Source organism: Alosa sapidissima, chromosome 11, assembly GCF_018492685.1.
Source record: "Alosa sapidissima isolate fAloSap1 chromosome 11, fAloSap1.pri, whole genome shotgun sequence".
Lineage (NCBI taxonomy): Eukaryota > Metazoa > Chordata > Actinopteri > Clupeiformes > Clupeidae > Alosa > Alosa sapidissima.
Genome location: NC_055967.1, coordinates 35,812,898 through 35,832,869, shown reverse-complemented (window position 1 = coordinate 35,832,869; position 19,972 = coordinate 35,812,898). Strand labels below are relative to the sequence as shown.

At 39.7% G+C, this 19,972-nt stretch overlaps 1 protein-coding gene across 1 annotated transcript; it reads right to left on the bottom strand.

Annotated features, from left to right (window-relative positions):
- Nucleotides 1-730: 730 nt before the first annotated feature.
- Nucleotides 731-19,971, bottom strand: LOC121723540 (aldo-keto reductase family 1 member D1-like). Its single transcript, XM_042109310.1, has 10 exons — nt 19,745-19,971; nt 7,195-7,314; nt 6,700-6,867; nt 6,463-6,579; nt 6,183-6,260; nt 5,802-5,924; nt 5,467-5,576; nt 1,342-1,507; nt 1,026-1,108; nt 731-939 (listed from the first exon to the last, which is right to left on the bottom strand). The coding sequence occupies exons 2-10, from the start codon at nt 7,285-7,287 to the stop codon at nt 897-899; spliced, it is 981 nt and encodes a 326-aa protein (XP_041965244.1). The 5' UTR covers nt 7,288-7,314; nt 19,745-19,971; the 3' UTR covers nt 731-896.
- Nucleotide 19,972: the final 1 nt, after the last annotated feature.

The window sequence follows — 19,972 nt, the reverse complement described above, 5'->3', positions numbered from 1 at the left end:
GTGCATAATAAGACTGTTGTTCCTTGTCATTTGGAAGGTAAACATGTATTTTGGCATTTGCTTGGTGAAGTCACTTTAGTAATGACAACTCATGTGCACTTCAATATGGTGTGCCAAATGAGAAAATAAACTGAACAAAAGAGTACCAAGGAGTGTGCGAACTTTTTTCCTAAAAAAACTTGACCTTTTTTTGTTCAGCACTTGGGATGTGCACAAAGTCTCCTTGGAAGTGAACACTTCAATATGGGCCATACACCAGTTACTTGAGCACACACACAGAATGAATAGGTACACAGCCATGTGCAGATTAAATGCTGAAGTTCACAAAAGCATAGACAAAAGCATGTTGAATTATATTTCAGGAGAGTACTTTTAAGACTTTTTAATTTAGTGTCACTTGGGATTTTTAAATGTATTTTGAACTTGAATATGTAGTACTTGTTGTGGCCACTGAGGGGCAGTGCTCCATTCCAATGGCATGTCCAACTTGCTTTGAATGAACTCCCCAGGCTCGCGCACTGGCAGAGTGTGTAATCAATGCAGCTGACGCCTTCTCTCTACGCCAATCACAACTCTTTAGATAAGAAGGATAAAAGGAATGTACTCGTATCTTTTTGTGATATATTGCGAAGGACAATGATTCAGGAAAATGACTCAACATTTACACATAAACAAATGCCCATGTTGGGATTTGTTTTACTGTACACATCATCAAGCATTTCTCTGTATCTGAGAGGTTTCAGTATTTATTCATTATATATTATTCAGTAGCAATTGGTGTAGTGGTAGTAGCCTAGTACTGTGGTGGTAGTGTGGGTAGTGGTGTTTATGCTGTGTAGTAACATGACTAGTAGTGGTATTAAATATAGTACTTCATCTTCTGGTAATGTCTTCTCTTAATAGTCATCATGAAATGGGTATTCTGGATGGTCACTCCACCTTTTAGGAAAACAGAAAATTAAAAATGTCATGAGAAAAGTACCAGTAGGTTATTCCAAAATGAACATTGCAAGGATAGAACTTACATGAGAAGCTCAACAAATCGGATGTTTTTGTGTAGTCCTTCAATTGCTTTCATTTCTTCAGCAGTGAGTGAAAAGTCAAATATCTACAAAGGATTAGCGAGTTCAATAGTTGGATTCAACAACAACAACCTTACTCCCATAGTCACAGCAATGTAACACCTTACTCCCACAGTCATCTCATGCAAATATCCAACATTACAGTGGAATCTGTCTAGCAGTAAATAGATCACAGTATTTCACACTGACCTGTCATATGATGCTCATGTTTTTATTTACATCACAACTTTTAAGAGAGAAGACTGTAACTCTGGTCAACCTGAAAGTTTTCCTTGATGCGTTGGGCAGTGAAGCTTTTTGGGATGACTGCCACACCTCGCTGTACATTGAAGCGTAGGGCCACCTGAGCACTGTTCTTGTTGTATTTCTTGCCAATGGCGACCAGCACCTCGTCCTCCAACATCGGTGGGCATTTCAAGTTGACCCTATATGAGAAGGATTCAAAGATTCAAAGTAAGTTTCAATGTCATATGTAAAAAGTGCAGTGTGCCCAGTACAATGAAACTCTTATTTAATCTTATTTTCTCATTCTTACTGCTTGCCTCTCCATGTAACATGCCTGTCCATGTCCTGTAACACTGCCTGTTACATCGTATAACCTAAATACTGTATCAGAAATGTACTTAAGAAGTCACACCTGAAATTGTCAAGTGGTGCAAACTTCAGAGCCACAGAATGTGGGCTTAAAGCAATCTGATGTACAACCCCAAATCAGAAAAATTTGGGACGTTGCGTAAAATGCATATAAAAAACATATTTAGCAGCAAAAAGGACATATAAAATGCTGACTATTTCATGGAAAATATATGATCATTTGTAATTTCATGCCAGCAACATGTTTCAAAAAAAGTTGGGATAGGGAATGTTTACCACTGTGCTGCTTCACCTCTTCATTTAACAACATTCTGTAAATGTTGTAAAATTCTGTTCTGTAAAAGGAACTGAAAAGAGTTTTGAAAATGAAATGCTGTCCCATTCCTGCCAGATACTGTAGGATTTCAGTTGCTCAACAGAGGTATCTTATTACATTGAGGTGATTAACGATACATTTTCATATATCATGTTTATGCTTTTCTATACATTCAATACTGTGCATCAACTTTGCTTTGTCTGTCATTTGCTCTCTCCGTGTCAAGACTCTAATAAAGGTCATGCGATCCCCTTTGTCATGAGTTAATGGTATTCTGGATACCATACCAGTTGGATAATGTAGGTTCGATACTTGGATAGGCCCTCTGCTCTTTAGCCCAAATGAGTCCATGATTTCCAAAAAGAATTGCAAATTTTGATTGGTCTAACCCCCCCCCCCTTCATAAAAGTGTCTGTCATCTGTTTACATGTTAGCTTTCACCATGAAAAGTGCTAAACAAACGGACTGTATTATTAGGGCCCAAGGACCCGAAGGGCGCAAGGCCCTATTGTTTTTGTAAGGGCTATTATTATTGTTATTCTACTTTTTTGCTTTCCTTTTTTGAGGTGGTTAACATGGTCGAAAACTCTTGAAATTTAGCACACACGTCAGGTGTCACGTCAGATAGGTACAAGAGCTTGGCCCCGGGCGTGGCCCAGGGACTCAGTAGCGCCCCCTTAGGTGATTGAGGCAGTGGTTGGCACATACTCTCAGCTAGACGCATCAAATTTGGTAGGTGTGTGTATCTCCCCAAGATAAACAACTTTCGTATGTACAATGCATTAGCCACGCCCAACAGGAAGTGAGGTATTTGGGATTTTGTGTGGACTAAAATGTGATGAATTGTGATGCCAAAAGAGGTGCTTCCCATCGGTGAAAACACATGAAATTTGGCACACACGTCAAGAGGTACCATGAATACACAGGGGAAAAGCCTTGGCACTGGGCTTGGCCCACGAACTCCATAGCGCCCCCTTGTGTCACTGTGACTTGTGGTTGGCATATAGTTGTAGATACACACACCAAATTTGGTGGGTGTTTGTAACTCCCAAAAACAATCAACTTTTGTATTAACATGCCATTAGCCACGCCCACAGGAAGTGAGGTAATTGGGATTTTGTGCATTGTGGACATGATCAATTTTAACGTACTCCTCCTAGACGGTTAATCCGATTCATGTGAAAGTTGGCATACATGATGCCAATATGCTTCTGATTCTAAATTGTGAAGCTTTTTTTGATATGTTGTAATTTGACGAAATGGCAAAACTATGAATTTTAATACCCTAATATCTCACCATATAAACAGGAAATGTGTCATAAAGTCACAGTGCATTGAATGAATGGTCTGAAACTTCTCAGGTTAATAGATATTATGAAAATGGACAATTTCTTAAGTGATTGATCTGAAACTTTATAAAATATTGGATATCATTATTGTGATGATATTCACACATATAATTCACATGCCTAGGCATGTATGGGCCTGCCTGGCATAGCGCCACCACCTGGCCAAGCAGGAAAATGTGCCAGAAATTGGTAATGCCTATATTGGTTGATCTGAAACTTTGCAAAATATTGGATATCATTATTGTGATGATATTCACATGTGTAATTCAAATGCCTAATATAGCACCACCATCTGGCCAAAAAGTGTATCAGAAATGTTCTTTGCTTGAAATGAATAATCTGAAATTTCTCAGGTTAACTGATATTATGATTATGATGACACACAATGGGCCTGCCTTGCATTGCACCCCCACCTGGCCAAGCAAGTAAATGTGCCAGAAAATAACATGCAAAAACAAATAGCACACACATCAAATATGTACATTTTACAAATGCACCACGTCGGTGCTTTGTTGGATTCTGAAATGTCACGGGTTGCGGCCCACAGGTGCTCGGGCCCGCCATTGCCGCTTGCGGCTATATTTATTATTATTATTATTATTATTATTATTATTATTATTATTATATTGTTATTAGGCTACCTCCGACGCCAACAAATGCACATAACCGCATGACGGCCTGCTGTCAGGGATGTTGGAAGTATTTTCTGAGAGGTGGTGCGGAGGATATTGGCGGGGGTCTGGGGGAGAAAATGTTTAAATTCTGACTGCTAAATACACTATTTAAACACAGTGTTCAGAGGGACACAAATACCAAGAGAGAAAGCAGCGTCCGTCTTCTGTCTGACTCAAGTGATGTGAACATTGCCTATAGGCCTACCTGCAATAGGCTGTCACTTCACTGCTTGACACTACCCCACATGGACAAATATCACACGTTAACAATGGAGAGAACCTTTCAGAAACTATGTTTAGTGCGAATGGGTTAGCAAAACCATAGTTTTGGTGAACGGACATGCAGATCATCCCCTCATTCATTTGTTTGCGCAACAGCCCATGTTCTGCATTCACTCCAGCAAGAGTGAAATAAATGTTTAGAAGCAGTGTCATCACCATTGGCTATTTGCTACGACATTTACCTCTGACTGTCACAAGTCGTGACTTATGCCCATTAAACTTTTAACTTACAACAGCCTAATTTCGAGTAGACTAGGTGTGATCCATGTCTGTATCACTGGGCTATTAATTTATCCGCGGACCAGCAATCTCCTCGTCGAGGAGGTCCTAACACTGCAGAACAGAGACAGAGAAACCATGTGGGAACGGAACACAGTTGCATGTCCAGTGTATTCATCTGTCTGTCTACACGAAAAAATGGCAAGTGTCTTGGTGTGGTTAAATATTTTTAAATGAGATATAAACCATTCTTTTCTTGGGGGTGCTATGGGGGGGTTCTGTGGCTAATCCACATGGCGCTATAGCATCCCCTAGCACCCCTATAGCACCGCCCCTGTGAGAGAGGGAGTGTATTGCGTGTGTGAGCAACCTACACGTTACTCATTTTGGGGCAGCCGTGGCCCACTGGTTAGCACTCTGGACTTGTAACCGGAGGGTTGCCGGTTCGAGCCCCGACCAGTGGGCCGCGGCTGAAGTGCCCTTGAGCAAGCCACCTAACCCCTCACTGCTCCCCGAGCGCCGCCATTGTAGCAGGCAGCTCACTGCGCCGGGATTAGTGTGTGCTTCACCTCACTGTGTGTTCACTGTGTGCTGTTTGTGTTTCACTAATTCACGATTGGGTTAAATGCAGAGACCAAATTTCTCTCACGGGATCAAAAAAGTATATATACTATACTATACTATTTTGCACTGGATCATCTTCCTGAATCTCATTATTCTCAATAAGACTGGGCAAGTATTTTGTAGTATATTTTAAATCCATACTGTATATCATACTGCCCATCCCTAGTCAGCTTTTGGATGGACAGTACAAGTACAGCAGGCCCTCCCATCTACTCTCAGCTTCTTCCTCAATAATAACGTTTATCTATATGTTTATCTATAAGGTGGATAAAACTGTATCTATGAATCCACTGTTCAGGTTTAGAGACAATGTGTTTAATTCGTACCAGGATGCATCTCGTGAAGTTCCCAGTGGGCTGTAGCCAACAACCACAATGCCATTTTGCTTACAGTACTCCATCAGTTTAGGCTGTGTGAAATATGGATGGCATTCAATCTGTACATGAGAACACAAGACATACCATTAACTTATGTACAATATCATGGAATATCATGATCACGGAATATCATCATCTTAACTACAATCTCATTGTCAGTAATGTGTTGCAGCCCTGTAGTACACTCACCACCCACCCACCTAATAATGAACTATTAATAGTGTCTAAGACAGAAGATATGTACAAAATGAACATCATACAAAATGTAGATGTGTTGTACTTACTTGATTTGAGACAGGTCTGTGTTTCAGTCCTGGCTTTTTTAGTATAAGCTCTAGCTGCCTGCGATTAAAGTTGGACACTCCCAGAGACTTCACTAGTCCAGCATCTTTACAAGCCTCTAAGGCCTGTTAAAAGCAAAGTTCTGTATTACAACAGCAACAAATCACAACACAGGCACACTGACACAAATCTAATCATGGTATGAACTTTGTACGTCACCTCAATTTTATTGCTCTGGCCTTGACCCTGAGGCAGTTTTACACTGACATAAGCATATTATTCATACCATCATATCATAAATTATGTTAATACATTATCGAAATCTGTCAAATTGGGAAAGAACTGTATCATTCATAGAGATTAATCAAAAGACTTTAACTTACTTCCCACGTGGCACAGAGATCTGCGTCACCGTAAATGTACTTCCCATTCTCATCTTTGGGATAAAATACATCTCCAGGCTAGGAGAAGAACATACAAAGATAATCATACAAAGTAAGATTTTAATGTCAGTCAATTTCTTTTCTCATACAAAAATTGCCATCAGCACTGAAAATTCTGCATCTAACACGGTCATTGATTATATCAGACAGGAGCTTAAACACTGCTCAAGCCCAATCTAATTGCTGCATAATATGCTTATAACTAAGGTGCATTCCTCACCTTGAAAGCAATAGGAAGCTCGATGATGTAGAGATCTACATAATCAAGTTGAAGCGTCTTAAGAGTTTTCTCTAGGGCAGGTCGCACCATTTCTGGAGGGTGATAAGTGCTCCACAGCTGTCAGGGAGGACAACGAGTGTCAACGAAAGGTCACAAAAGATTTCACGTCTTATCTTTTAATGTGAATTTTTAAGCAGTTATGTTACCAGTGAACCACAGCCGAGAAAAATAACATACCTTTCCACAGTAAAAAATATCCTCTCGTTTTACGGTTTTATCGGCAATTTTCTCACGGATTGCCTGGCCAACCTCATGTTCATTGAAATATACCAGTGCGCCATCAATGTGTCTGTATCCCACATCTATGGCCGTCCTCACAGCTTCATAAGCAGTGCCTTTAGGTGTCTGATCAGAAAAGATGCAAAATGCCACTTACATATTCTATCTCCACAAATTGATTCAACAAAAATAGAGCAGGACCTAAGACATGAAAAGCATGCACCACAGTGACAAGTAAAATGGACCATTTGAAGGTAACAATTAGAATAAAACTCTATTGTATAGATTTGAATCAGAAGAGCATTAGCTCAATGTGCATGCATGTGAATGAGTGTGCACAGTGTGCGACCGTGTAGAGCAGAGGTTTAGGGAAAGAGATTTAGCATCAGACAAGAACAGGTCTAACAACTGATCGCATGAATAATGCCATTAAGATCAAATACGCAGCCTTACCGTCCTTGGGTCCCCATACGTCCCCAGTCCCATGAGGGGCATGGAGTTTCCATCAATCAGAGGGACAGAGTGCTTCTCCGCCGTTAGGTTCATCTCTGTTCCAAAGATGTCAAATCTGTCCTGTTCAGAAAGACCAGTCGAAGTTAATGAATAATGTTGTAGCTTACCTTTGCTCTCGTGTTTCACCTCTGTACATATTTATGTATAATCTGGGGTGAATGACTCCTAATGATCCATTTCTAGTGGGAGGCTTTTCACAGACTAGAGCATGTTTACGCCCACTGGTTTAAACCACACATGATAATATTCATTTTGTATATGCAAATGTCATGTACAACGTGATCTGCCTATCTGTTGTCTAGTTATCTATCTAGTAATAGGAATCCTCCTATTAACACTTCTATCAACCCAACACACATAACATGCTCTAACCCAACACACATAACATGCTCTAACCCAACACACATAACATGCTCTAACCCAACACACATAACATGCTCTAACCCAACACACATAACATGCACGTCCCTTGCCCTTTTTAAAGATACTTCAGCACTCAAAAGTCTTTTTCTTTTTAATGTTTTGTGATGTAATGTTTATTTGGTCAATAATAGGGTATACATCCTTCGTATATATCCTGGTCACTACACTGTGTTCCAATTTGCGTACTGCTGTACTTATTATACCTAATTTGAGTGCATAAGTGTGTTCACACTGCCTCAACAGTCGCCATCTTGGCACACTTTACAAATGTACAAGCATGGTTATAACATTAAACTGTTCATGTTTTGACAAAGTATAACTCTGTCACTGTTGAATAGAGAACACCAGTTTAAATGTTGTGATCGTTATTTCTGTTAAGTGCACCGACTTGATGTTCCATTTGAAGCAACACTACCCTATGGACTCAAGAACACATTGCACATAGCGCACTGCATTAAAGTGTACTCATAGAAGTATGCGGATTGGAACACAGGTTGTTTCTCAAAGTCGAGGATCATCAAGAAGGACTGCTTGGTAGAACTGAGCCCTGCCGAGTCAAATCCTTCAAAGACGAGGCCAGGCTTCTTCTTAGCATTCGGAAAACAAACAATGGAACAGATTAACAAGTGTGCAGGAAGCTGCAGGTGTGCGTTATTGAACATCGTGCCTCTTGTCCATCATTCTCCCAGATCAATAAATTAAATTATTCATGATTGATTCTTTTGCTAAAATAAACCACATAATAGCAACCATTACGCAAAATTGCCAAGAGAAAAGTATACTAATTAGCTCGCAATTGTTCTCACTGGAAAATTTTTAAATACCCTTCCTAAATGCCTTCCTTACACGATTACAGTGTGAGAGTTCAAAGTTGTCAAAATAACCCGAGCTCATACTTCATTTCGGCTACTTTCGATAGTGACAATAAAATGATGTTTACATTGAAATGCATAGTGATAGTGACAATAAGATGATATTTACAGTTAAATGCATAGTGATAGTGACAATAAGATGATATTTACATTTAAACGCATAGGTCAGAGCCATAGAGAGGCTCTATGGCTCTGTGGCTCTGGCACAGGTTTTAAATCCTCCATTAATGTGCGCACAGGATTGTGGGTGTTCCAAGCACGCTGAGGATACACACGAATATGCGGCAAAACAAAGAATTTTGTCCTTGGTAGCATTCGGTACACTTTGATGGATATGGCAAGCGATTTTAACATTTACCCGCTAAGCTGGAATTAACATTGTAGATATCAACAACGTCTTTCTGACTAGTCGCAATTACATTGGATAGTTGGAATTGTCATTCAAGATATCTGTAATGTAATTGTGACTAGTCGAAACGTCAGATAGAAATATCTGTAATGTAATATCTGCAATACACATCCGCTAGACTGGATATGTATTGCAGATATCTGTAATTCAGTTTTGCTTAGTCAAAACGAACATTTTAGATATCCGCAACTGAATTCTTCCTATAGTCAGGACCAGATTTCAGGATTCTGTAACCCTGTAGGCATTTTTGAGGAAAAGTTGTTATACAGCATTTTTAGATAGTTCAAATTGTCCTTAATACAAATCCACCATATAACATTTTTTTTAGGTCCCCAGTTTCTCGGAATTTTTATTCAAAAATAGATGCCTTGCACTCAGGTGAGAAAAATATTGGTAGATAAAATTTTAAACTTTTATGTATCACCACAAAACTTTTACAGTTTGTCAAATACATTAAGACAAGTATTTTTTGTATTACAAGTTTTCTGAAATGTAATGTTTAAATATGCAAATGAGGCTTAATCTACTGAAATATGCGCTAATATGCACAAATTTCCAAATTTGACACGTACACATTGGATGAAGCCATTTGAGGGGAAAAGTTGTTATACATGATATTCTGAAGGTTCAATGTCTCCTGAATATAAATCCACTATATAACATATTCATTAGGGTACCAGTTCTTAATATTTTGTACTGAAACAATATGCGTCTCTCACACTTTCAAAACCCCACCGTATGAATGGGGCAAAAAAAAACAGATATCACCGTAAAACTCAGTTTTCTGAAATGTTACTTTTTACTTATTATTGATTCATACAAGTATCACATGACATTCTGCATTTGCAAGCAGCAGTACATGGGTTAGGCTTACAGTACAACTGCATCTAGCTGTCTTGCATTCTTTGGTGCAACCACAGGATATAAACTCCTCACAAGCATCCGGAACTGGAGGTAGTGACATGAGTTGAGGAACAAGTGAACTTTCCTCCATTTTCCATCCCAGGAAGTTGAGTCACTTCCAGTCAGCGCATGAAAACCTGGAAGCAGATCAAGGACCTGTGGTTCCATCTGCAAATGTTCCACTATTGCGTGCCTTTATCCAGATCTTTTGGCATGACATCATGTGGAAATGGGCAATAGGCAGTACCAAGATGTCGGTGTCTCTCGCTGAGACAACAATATTTGATGCGTTGCTTCTAATGCAGTGAAGAACAATTCTTGTGTCTGCTTCTTCATGCTTGGCTTCCAAGCAGTCAGTGTCAGGTTGAATTAGAGGCTTCAACTCTCTCTTCATCACTGAAGCCACCTGCAGCAACTATGATCTTATTTGCTGGAGCTCCAACAATCAGCTGTTGGGATAAAAAGTGTGCAAGATCAGCCTTGTTGTCTGCGTGAGCAATAAAGTTCTCCCACTTTGCAGGAAGAGGCAAATCTCTGCTCTCAATTGGTCTTATGATTGCCACCAAGTAGGGGTGGGCGATATGGACAAAAAATAATATCTCGATATTTTTTGTGATTTTGACGATAATAATAATTAGTCGATATCCTTTAAAAAAAAAATTAAAAGTCTGAGTTACTTTACAGCTCATTATTTATGAATAGCATCAATACAATAATAACCAATAACCTAACCTGTGACTTTTTAACCAAATCAACCAATGCATTGTCACTCTATGACACATTATAATATTAGAGAGGATGACTAGGCCTAACAGTGTCTCAAGAGAAAGTCTGAAGCTGAAGTTCCTTTCAAAAACCTTTACTTAGGATTCACTGTAAAACTAAGCAGACCAACAGAGTACATCTCAGTTATTCCCTTCGATGTTTTGTTTAAGAGAAATCATGTAGGCTAGCATTCCAAGTTACAGAATAGAAACTAATGCGTTAGCTTATGGCTAATGTATATGAGAAATCCCATAGAGATGCTAACGGTTAGCATAACCGATACACGTAGATATTTAGAGCGAACTTTAGTCCATTTACAAAAGGGTTACATGAGAAGAGTTCTTTGTTTACAACTGACTCCTAAAATACTCAAAAGCAAATGTTTTCTCTCCATATAATACCATGTAGGAAAAAAGGACTGTCTCATCAATGCTACGTGAACAGAAGTAGCTGCACAAAATCCCTTGTAGGCTAGCAGCTACGTCTTGATCTCGCTACACAAAATAAACATTAGACCTGCCTGTGACAACGTGGACCCACTAGGGATCATGTGACACTTGCTCTGCTGCAATGGGGCTTCTCTTGCATACACCTTGCATACTCCTGGATTTAGTGAGTGTGGGGTTTCAATGCGTGATTTCGAGTGTTTTTCCCCCATAAGTAATTTAAATACTCGATAATGTAAATTTGCACATCGTTAAAACAACAATCACGATATTATCGCAGACGATATATATTGCCCACCCCTACCACCAAGTCTCTTCCACGGCGTTTTCGTGTTCCACTTTTGATGGAATGTGTGTGGTAGCGATCAAACAAAACATCAATTCGCTGGAATTGTGCTCCACTTCTGAGAACAGATTCCACAAAAACATCAGCAAGGTCCCCAAAACTCAGTTTTCACTGCTTGTGGCTTTCCAATGGCAATGACCAGAGCTTGACCATAAATGATGAGCATTGGTTCATCCCGAAGGTCTCTGTTATCAAGGTGGTTGGGACATGGAATGCCAGCAGCTAGAATCTTAGTAAACACTACCTTTGAACCTGAACGAAGCTGTCCATTTACATCTGCCAGAGACAAGGGCACAACAAATAGTTCATGCATCATAATGCTGTCAAGATTGACTGGGCGCCCTGCATCATATGCAGCAATGAGGCGTTGCAGAATGTTTCGTCTGCCTTGACAGTTTTCACCTTTCCAGTTTTTGGATCTGGCTTCTTAACTTCAAACAAAGACGCAAACGTTAAATACTTGTTCTTTTTAAGTTTGTCCCTGAACGAGACTCCCCCCCCCCCCCCCAGATGGCAACAGCCTCTCAACAACAAATGTATCTAATTGACTTTGACCTTTCTGTGGTGCTGTCAACAGCTCGCTTTCAATATCCTGCGTGGGCAAGTTTGCAATGTTTTGCAGGGTCTGGGTAACCTGACCCTAGCCAGATGAGTTTTGCTCCGCCTAGCTCCACTCATCCATCTGGAACCGATCCATTGAAGTGTTGCTTCAGAAGGCTGAAGGCACTCACATCGAAGCCAACCCGTGACGCTAATAACAGTCTCACAGTCGCTTCTACCCATGGAGGTATTATATATAACTGGAGAGAGTGACTAAGACCCGCCCTCCATACAAATTAATGGTGGAGGCTAGGCTAGTAAATCCGGCCAATTCATAGTCAACGCCATCTTGAACACTGGGGTTCGGATCCAGTGCCAGTCGGCTCTGACCCACATGCGCCAAGTTACAAAGCTGGAAATGACGCATGGACCAACGCCGATTTTTATTGGATATTCTGTAAAAAGAGAGTCGTCCTCCAGTAAAAGGGTGGCGATAATGCACATAAAGTCCTTGCCTCATAACAAGAAGAAGAAAAAGTTGCTCGGGAACGCGCATGAAGTCCGAGTGGAGTCGCCCTGAAGCGCAACTTAATTTCATTGGATAACACAGCGGCTCTAACTAAGAGCGGTCTGCCTGCTGTCCTGCTGCAAATATGCATTCGAACATGACGTGAAATATCCGTAGTCGAACTATAAATAAACTATTCAGTTTTTAGTGCCAAGTGTAGCGCATTTTTACAGTCTATGATTAGTTTGTTTTTTATTGTATTGTTTGCCATCGCTGGCCCATGACCAAATCAAGCCAATAATAGCCAGTAGCCACAATAATGACTGGAGCCAGAGCCCTCAATAGCCACCCTGTTTTGAAAATAATATTGAAGATATTCAATATTATTGAAGATAGTATTGAAGATAACGCACAGAACGGTCAGCCTGAGCGGACAATTACGTCCCCAACTCATCTAAAATGTGGTGTCTTTGAGTTGTACACCGCAGATGGTAAAGTAACGGTTAAAGAGAATGTTGTCTGCGGACTCAGCAAAATACAGTTTACTTACGCATCCACGACATCCAATCTTCACGCTCACCTGTGGAGTTACCATCCAAATGAGGCAGCGGTATCAGAGGCACAGTAGACGGCCAGAGCATCGCCAGGAGTCCAACATCGTATGATTGCACACTTTCCGTAAATCCTAAATTATGTCCAGGGTCTGCTATTTACTTAGGCTGCAAAGCACAGGTATTTATTTGAGGTAGGCTTATTCGAGGCAGACCTTTATTTCTTACATTGTACGTTATTGTGAGACATGCGTTTTGTTTGGAGCGGCATGCTATCAAACGCAGACGATTTTCGGTTTTGGTATGGGATTTAATTTACTTTTTGACTTTTATTATATAGTTAAATGTTGAGACTGATGGGCATTTAAATCCAGAGGCTATTTGATGATCACTGTAAAGTTTCGTGTAGTTGAAAAAGTGTTGGAATTTCCAGCTGTTTATTGCGAGACAAGGCCTTTCCTTCATTCATTGAACGTGCGCTGTGCTCTAATGGAAACCTTATTGCATAGCGAAGTAGCCTAAATTGAGTTTTTTCTTTAATTATGCATGGTTTACTTTTTATTAAATTCGTAGGCTGGAATGCCTCGCGGCAATAATTGTGTTGTAGTAGCCTAGTGCTTCAGCCTCTGGCAAGCTCCAAAGGGGGCGGCTATAGGTTGAGAGCAACGTGTTGGAGACCCATGGTGTAACGAGACAAGGGCTTTATGCCGCTGTTGTGTAATTTATTGTCTTTAATCATGTTTAGGCTATGTTTGTTCGGGACAAACAACAACGAAACAAGATAAATACAATTTTCTTTACTTGTTTATTTGTCATATGATGGATAAACAACCATAATATGCACGTCTTCTCATAGGATCCTCAAGAAATACGCACTGAATAACGTTTGGCTGTAGCCGCCGGATAGGTACACGCCCACCAACATGTACGTGCATGAGAGCGCATGAGTGCCCAACACGGATTTTCGTGCATGGAGCTGGTTCCAAATGCTCCATGCAGCGGCATATTTGAAAATGGCGTATGCTAACATGCCGAAGCTAATCTGCACGCTCTTGACCCCCTGGGTTAGGGTCTGGGACAGCTGGCAGAGAAAAGGCCAAACCTCTGCAAGACTGCAAGCAAAGCATCTTCACCTGCATTGTGCCGTTTCATTCTGCCTTTTGTCCTCAAGACAGGAGCTGGCAGCAAGAATTGATGATTCAATGTTTACATTTACATACAATTACAGCCAACACCATTATGAATGGAGTTTCCTGTAGATGGTGCTGGTGCATTTAGTAGGCCTACTAATGTATGTAGGCTACGAAACAGAGATCAAGCCAGTTGATAACGTGAGAGTCTAATGAGAGAGACTGCTTTATTCTGCCTAGTCAAAACTGAATTAAAGATACTGTATCTGCAATTGTCATTTAAGATGTGTGATGAGTTGAATGTTGTTTTCAATGACGTGATGACAGATATCTGTAATTCAGTTTTGCCTAGTCAAAACTGAATTACAGATATCTCTCTCTGACATTTCGACTAGTCACAATTACGTTTCCAACTATCCAATTCCAACTATCCAAAATGTAATTGCGACTAGTCAGATAGACGTTGTTGATATCTACAATGTGAATTCCGGATAGTCAAACTTAGTGGTTAAATGTTAAAATGGCTTTCCATACTCCTTGTCTCTCAACAAACCTGCATGCACATTTAAAGAAAACATTAACAATCCTGCAATTGTTGACATAAAAGCCGACTAGCTAAACTGTGCTTAAATCTGCATCATAACCACGCTGTGTTAATTTGTTAAAAACTGTTGCATTCAAGTTAATTCTGCATACCTACCACAAATAGAATTAAATTCTGTGGGAAACACTGCTTAATCAACATTTGACCTATTTTCATAACTTTGCACGAGTTTGTTTTTGTTGCGGAGTCTGGGCTGTCTACAGAGACCGTGTTTTTTCCCCCGGTGTGTTCAGGGGACAGGCTGCTAGCGGATAGTGAGCAGATGTTTGCTGTATGTGACCAAAAAAAATTAGCTTAAAAAACGTGTGACATCGCTTAGAGCACCTTGAAAAAGTGTCATAGCTTAGTCTAGGGTGCAATTGTTTTGGTTTGAATATTGTTTGATGATTGTTTGATTATTGAATGATCCCATAAATTAACAGTAGTTTGTAGTAGCTAGTTAAACACTACCCTAGTTCAACTTAAAAAGAGCACTGATCACCGATCTGATGAATGCTAAAGGAGAGGAAGGGTGGAGAGAAAAGGCAGTGCGTAATTTCTTTTAAAATTCCATGATATTCTGCAATTTTAACATCCAGTAAGCGATGACTCAACTGAGGATTAGGGATGTAACGATATGAAAATTTAACCTCACGCTTATAGTGACCAAAATTATCACAGTTTTCGGTATTATCGCAGTATAAAAAAATGCAGAGTGGCTACATGATACAGTACACGTTTTGCGGTGAAAATATTCCGCCTTTTAAAATCAGGTGTAAACTAATCCGAATCGCAGTTAAATACATCAATTAGACAACAGAATCAGTAGGGTACCAGTTTTTCTCATTGTACCAGGCCTACTGTATGTCAAAAGCAAGGTTGGATGAAGCTGGGAAGGATTAAACACACGGTTTCCACACCGTGGTAATCAACTGCGATAATTATGATATTTGAAAATGACATTATCATGGTTTACCATTATACCGGTAATCGTTACATCCCTACTGAGAATTATTGTGCAATAATCCTTGACATAAATGCTGACATAGGATATACTGTATGCAAGCATGATCACATCATACTTTCCCAGATATGGGTAGCATACTCAAACATGGGCAGTATTTCAATTATATGTATTTAAAATACGTATTTAATTACTTTAGCGTATTTTGTAATTTGTATTTTGGAGGATTGGAAAAACTCAAATGTAGTTTGTAACAAAATATTTTGAGGGATTGTATTTGAGTATTTCAACTACTTAAATGCTTCTCAAATAAGCCAAAATGTCATCACTCAATTAAATATACTACCCGCTATAACCATGACAATAGGCAATGCTTATCATAAAGCCAGAATCTTGGTGAATCTGGTTTTAAGAATAGGCTGGGTGCCTGGAGATATCCTTTGGGCAATTCCCTATATTCAACTGTAAAGTTTACCTAAACATTTCATTACCTTTTTGGAAAAAAAGCATGAAATGTTTACCCATTTTCCATTTTCCTTGCTGTGGTATGCCACATTGTGACCAACTTAAAGGTGTTAGATCCAACTTTCTTCTATTACGATCCCCTCTGAACATGTGTAAAGTTGAAAAAAATGAAAAGAAAAGTCAATTGTGGGAGCCAAAATGGTCAACTTTATCACCCTTCTGTAAGGACAACATGGGGTGTAAACGCAATTTGTTTGTTTATGTCAATTTTTGTCACCCTGTAGACAACTTAAAGCCCCTTAGAACCCCTTAGAACATGTCAGGAAGTTGAAAGAAATTAAAAAAGTAACTAGAAGCTTGCATTAGTGTTGTCACGATACCAAAATTATGACTTCGATACGATACCTGCCATAAATATCACGATGCTCGATACTGAAACGATGCTACGGCGAAATCCTAAGATATCTGGAAAAGAAAGGACTCATACCTCTTCCAAGTGTATTGAGTCATTTGTGTTGAATTCGGTGCACTTTTGTAGTGTGCAGGTCAATTCTTTGCCGAGGACTGTCGGCAAAGAACTATGTTTACGTTGCTGAGTGCGCACTCACTCAGAGCTGCCTGCTTGACACGCCCACTTGCCTAGATGCGTGCAAGGAGCAGTGAGAGCAGCAGTTCACACAGACACAGAACGTTATTCTTTTAATAAAGTATCGATTCTAAAAACGTCGGAAATCATATCGTTTTTTGCGTGAAGGCATCGTGATACCTTTTTAGTATCGATACACAGTGCAACACTAGCTTGCATTGTCAGGTATGTTAAGTGCTACAAGACTAAAATTTGAGGGAAAATATTAGGACCACGGCCTTTGACCCAATAATAATAATATAATAATACGTTTATTTTATATAGCGCCTTTCTCAAACCCAAGGTCGCTTTACATAGTAGGAAGGCAGGGACACACAATAACAAACAAACAAAACAATACAACAGAGACAAAGGCAGGGAAACACAATAACAAACAAACAAAACTATACAACTGAGACAAGTTATCTGTATGGAACTATGTGTTGGGTGTGGAGGAGAAGTGATCATTAAAGGGACACCAGGCAACGTTTTCGTGTTAATTAATCATCTTCATAAGTCGGTATATGGTTAAATGACTCATTACGGGGCGAATGAAGGCTCTCTCGCCCATGACCTTGAGTACCTAATAGCTGATGTTCATTCTTACTACAGGACAGTATTAAAACTTGGATTTGACATGAGGATTTATGTAAGGAGTAACATTCGCTGAGGTGTCCTGATATGCAGAAATAATGGAGATGGAGACAAAGACCTCCCGGAGTGGAATTCTCTCCCAAGTTAATTCATTCCGTATATTGGGACACCTTATACTATAGGTTATTATTCTGTTTATCCCCCATGTTGCCAGCAGGCATGCATTTATTGCACAACAAGGGAAATGTAGTTCAGTTTAAAAAGAGGCCGACCTGTTCAATTTGTTGTACTACTTTCATTCGTTACGGAAAATGATGGTGGGTAGGTTGCTTTGTTACAGTTGATTCCACTGTGTGAAGCCTGCTTGTCAGTTCAATCATTGTTTACACTGAAATGGGATGGTGATTACATTTTTTACCAGATCTACTTCATAGGTGCCCCAATGTACAAATTAATAGCCTGCCAGCCAATCAAAAATAGTATTTCTTGTCTCTTGGGGATACATTTTCAATAATATGCCTTGTTAGTATACCATGATTATTGTGTGGTTTGTGTTTCCAAATTACTAATTACTTGTATTTTAATTAAATACATTTTTCACATCAGTATTTTGTATTTTATTTTGTTACATTTCATGAGCCAGTATTTGTAATTTGTAACAAAATAGTGTTTGATGTATTTGTGCCCACTTCTGCCTATAATGTCTTGAAAATTATATAGCCTAGCATAATAGATGGCCCTTAATGACCAAAGAGCTTAATAGTAAAATTGTTTTGGTGTGCTTTTGGTTGTTTTGTTGGTTGGTTTTTGGTTGTTTGGTTATTTTGGTGTGCCACCCCAAGATTTGCAATGGACTCAACTGGCCACCCCTGTTAAGAATTTCTGGGGGCGCCACTGGCAAGCTAGACCTACAACATCAGTCCCCGCAGACCCTTATAATTAGCAATATAATCAGCAATAATCCGAGAGTAAAAACTAATGACATGTCCCTGTTAATACCAATTCATTGAAGTCCTTTTTAAGGTGTGATGAAAATGTGTTTTGGCGCGCTCTATGCATGCGCATTACCTACAACCCTGAGGGCTATGCCCCCCTGTCTTTCAATCCTAGTGAGGTCCCTGGTCAAAAGTACAGTATTTGTCTTTCAAATGTAGTAGAATGAAAGTCACAAGTTTCCACAAATATTAATACTCAAGTAAACTACAGTACTGTCCAGCTCTGGTAGTATTTAATATTGTAGTAGGCCTACTATAAGGTCCCCTCTGCAATGTAGCTTGAATGTTATTGCTCATTATTGTAAGTCACTTTGGACAAAAGCTTCTGCTTTAAACAAATACATTTCAGGCATTAGCCAGGGTGTCCATAAACTAAGCTTTTTTAATGCAAAATGCTGGTAGGCCTACTATAGTACAGTATATGAATATTTACTGATGGAAACCAAATGCCCTTGCACTCTATTTCAACATTGTTCAGAAAGCTTCAAGTCCATTTGTAAACTTTGGCAGCTTTGTACCCTTGCCCAACTAAACTGCCAGTCTTGAAAGCCGTTAGAGGGCATACGCTGTGCAACAGGGAAAAGGAGACCGTCGCAAAACAACCTACAGAGGGTTAGTCGAGTGTCCTTGAATGTTCTATCACTTAGACAAGACTGATAAATGACGACTCTATGCAATTATGGACACAACCACTTTAGTGGCACTGTCAAACATATGAATTCATATTTCAAAGAAAATGTCCCCAAACGTTTTGTGAAGGTGGTAGAGTAGAGAGATACGATACCCCATACCCTACAACGGGTCACTTGAATCGAAACTAAGCGTGCGCAGTGATCGTACTGTAGGAGCAGTGGTTGGCATGATAGTAGCCTACAGGCAAGTTAGTCTGCGGGTAGCATCAGACAGGTTTAAACTTTGTCAATAATATTATTTAACATTCATGCATCTTAATAAAAAAAAACCCTACACAACTTCAGTCGCAATCTTTGTTAGAAGTTAGAACCGTCGCTCTTGGATTTGGTGTTTATAGAAAGGGTACTGTAGTTCAAACGCTCAATAGCAAATATGGGTGTAAAGTTTGGTGGTTGGAACTACTGGTTGAGATTGAGTAGTCGTTGTTGCGTCGTTCATGGTATTTTGCAGTTGTCAACATTTTAATTCCATTAGTTTGACTGGATTGACCCTCCATATTCATACTTGAACACCCTTCAACAGTATTTCACTAATCATTACGTTTTAAATTTGGCACATTCGTTCATCTTTGAGAGCAGGGGTGAAAACACATCTGCGTCCACAATATCCACTCATAACAACGGTATTCTCAGGCTACAAAACAATACTTAAGAGCTATTATGATACCTGGATACTTACTTAGCAGAAAGTCTGTGTGTCTCTCCTCGTGACTACTGGATTATTCCTCGTAAACTTCAGATCATTTTTATAGGCTTGCTTGACTACTCGTGCGTGCTGAAGTCTGGACTGCTTATTTGGGGAGGGTCCATCATATGTTCCAAGTTTTCCCATTTAAAGCTGGCCTTAAAGGCTGCAGCCTAAAGCACGACTCTAATATTGTGAGCTATTGCTTTTTCTCTTGGTGAT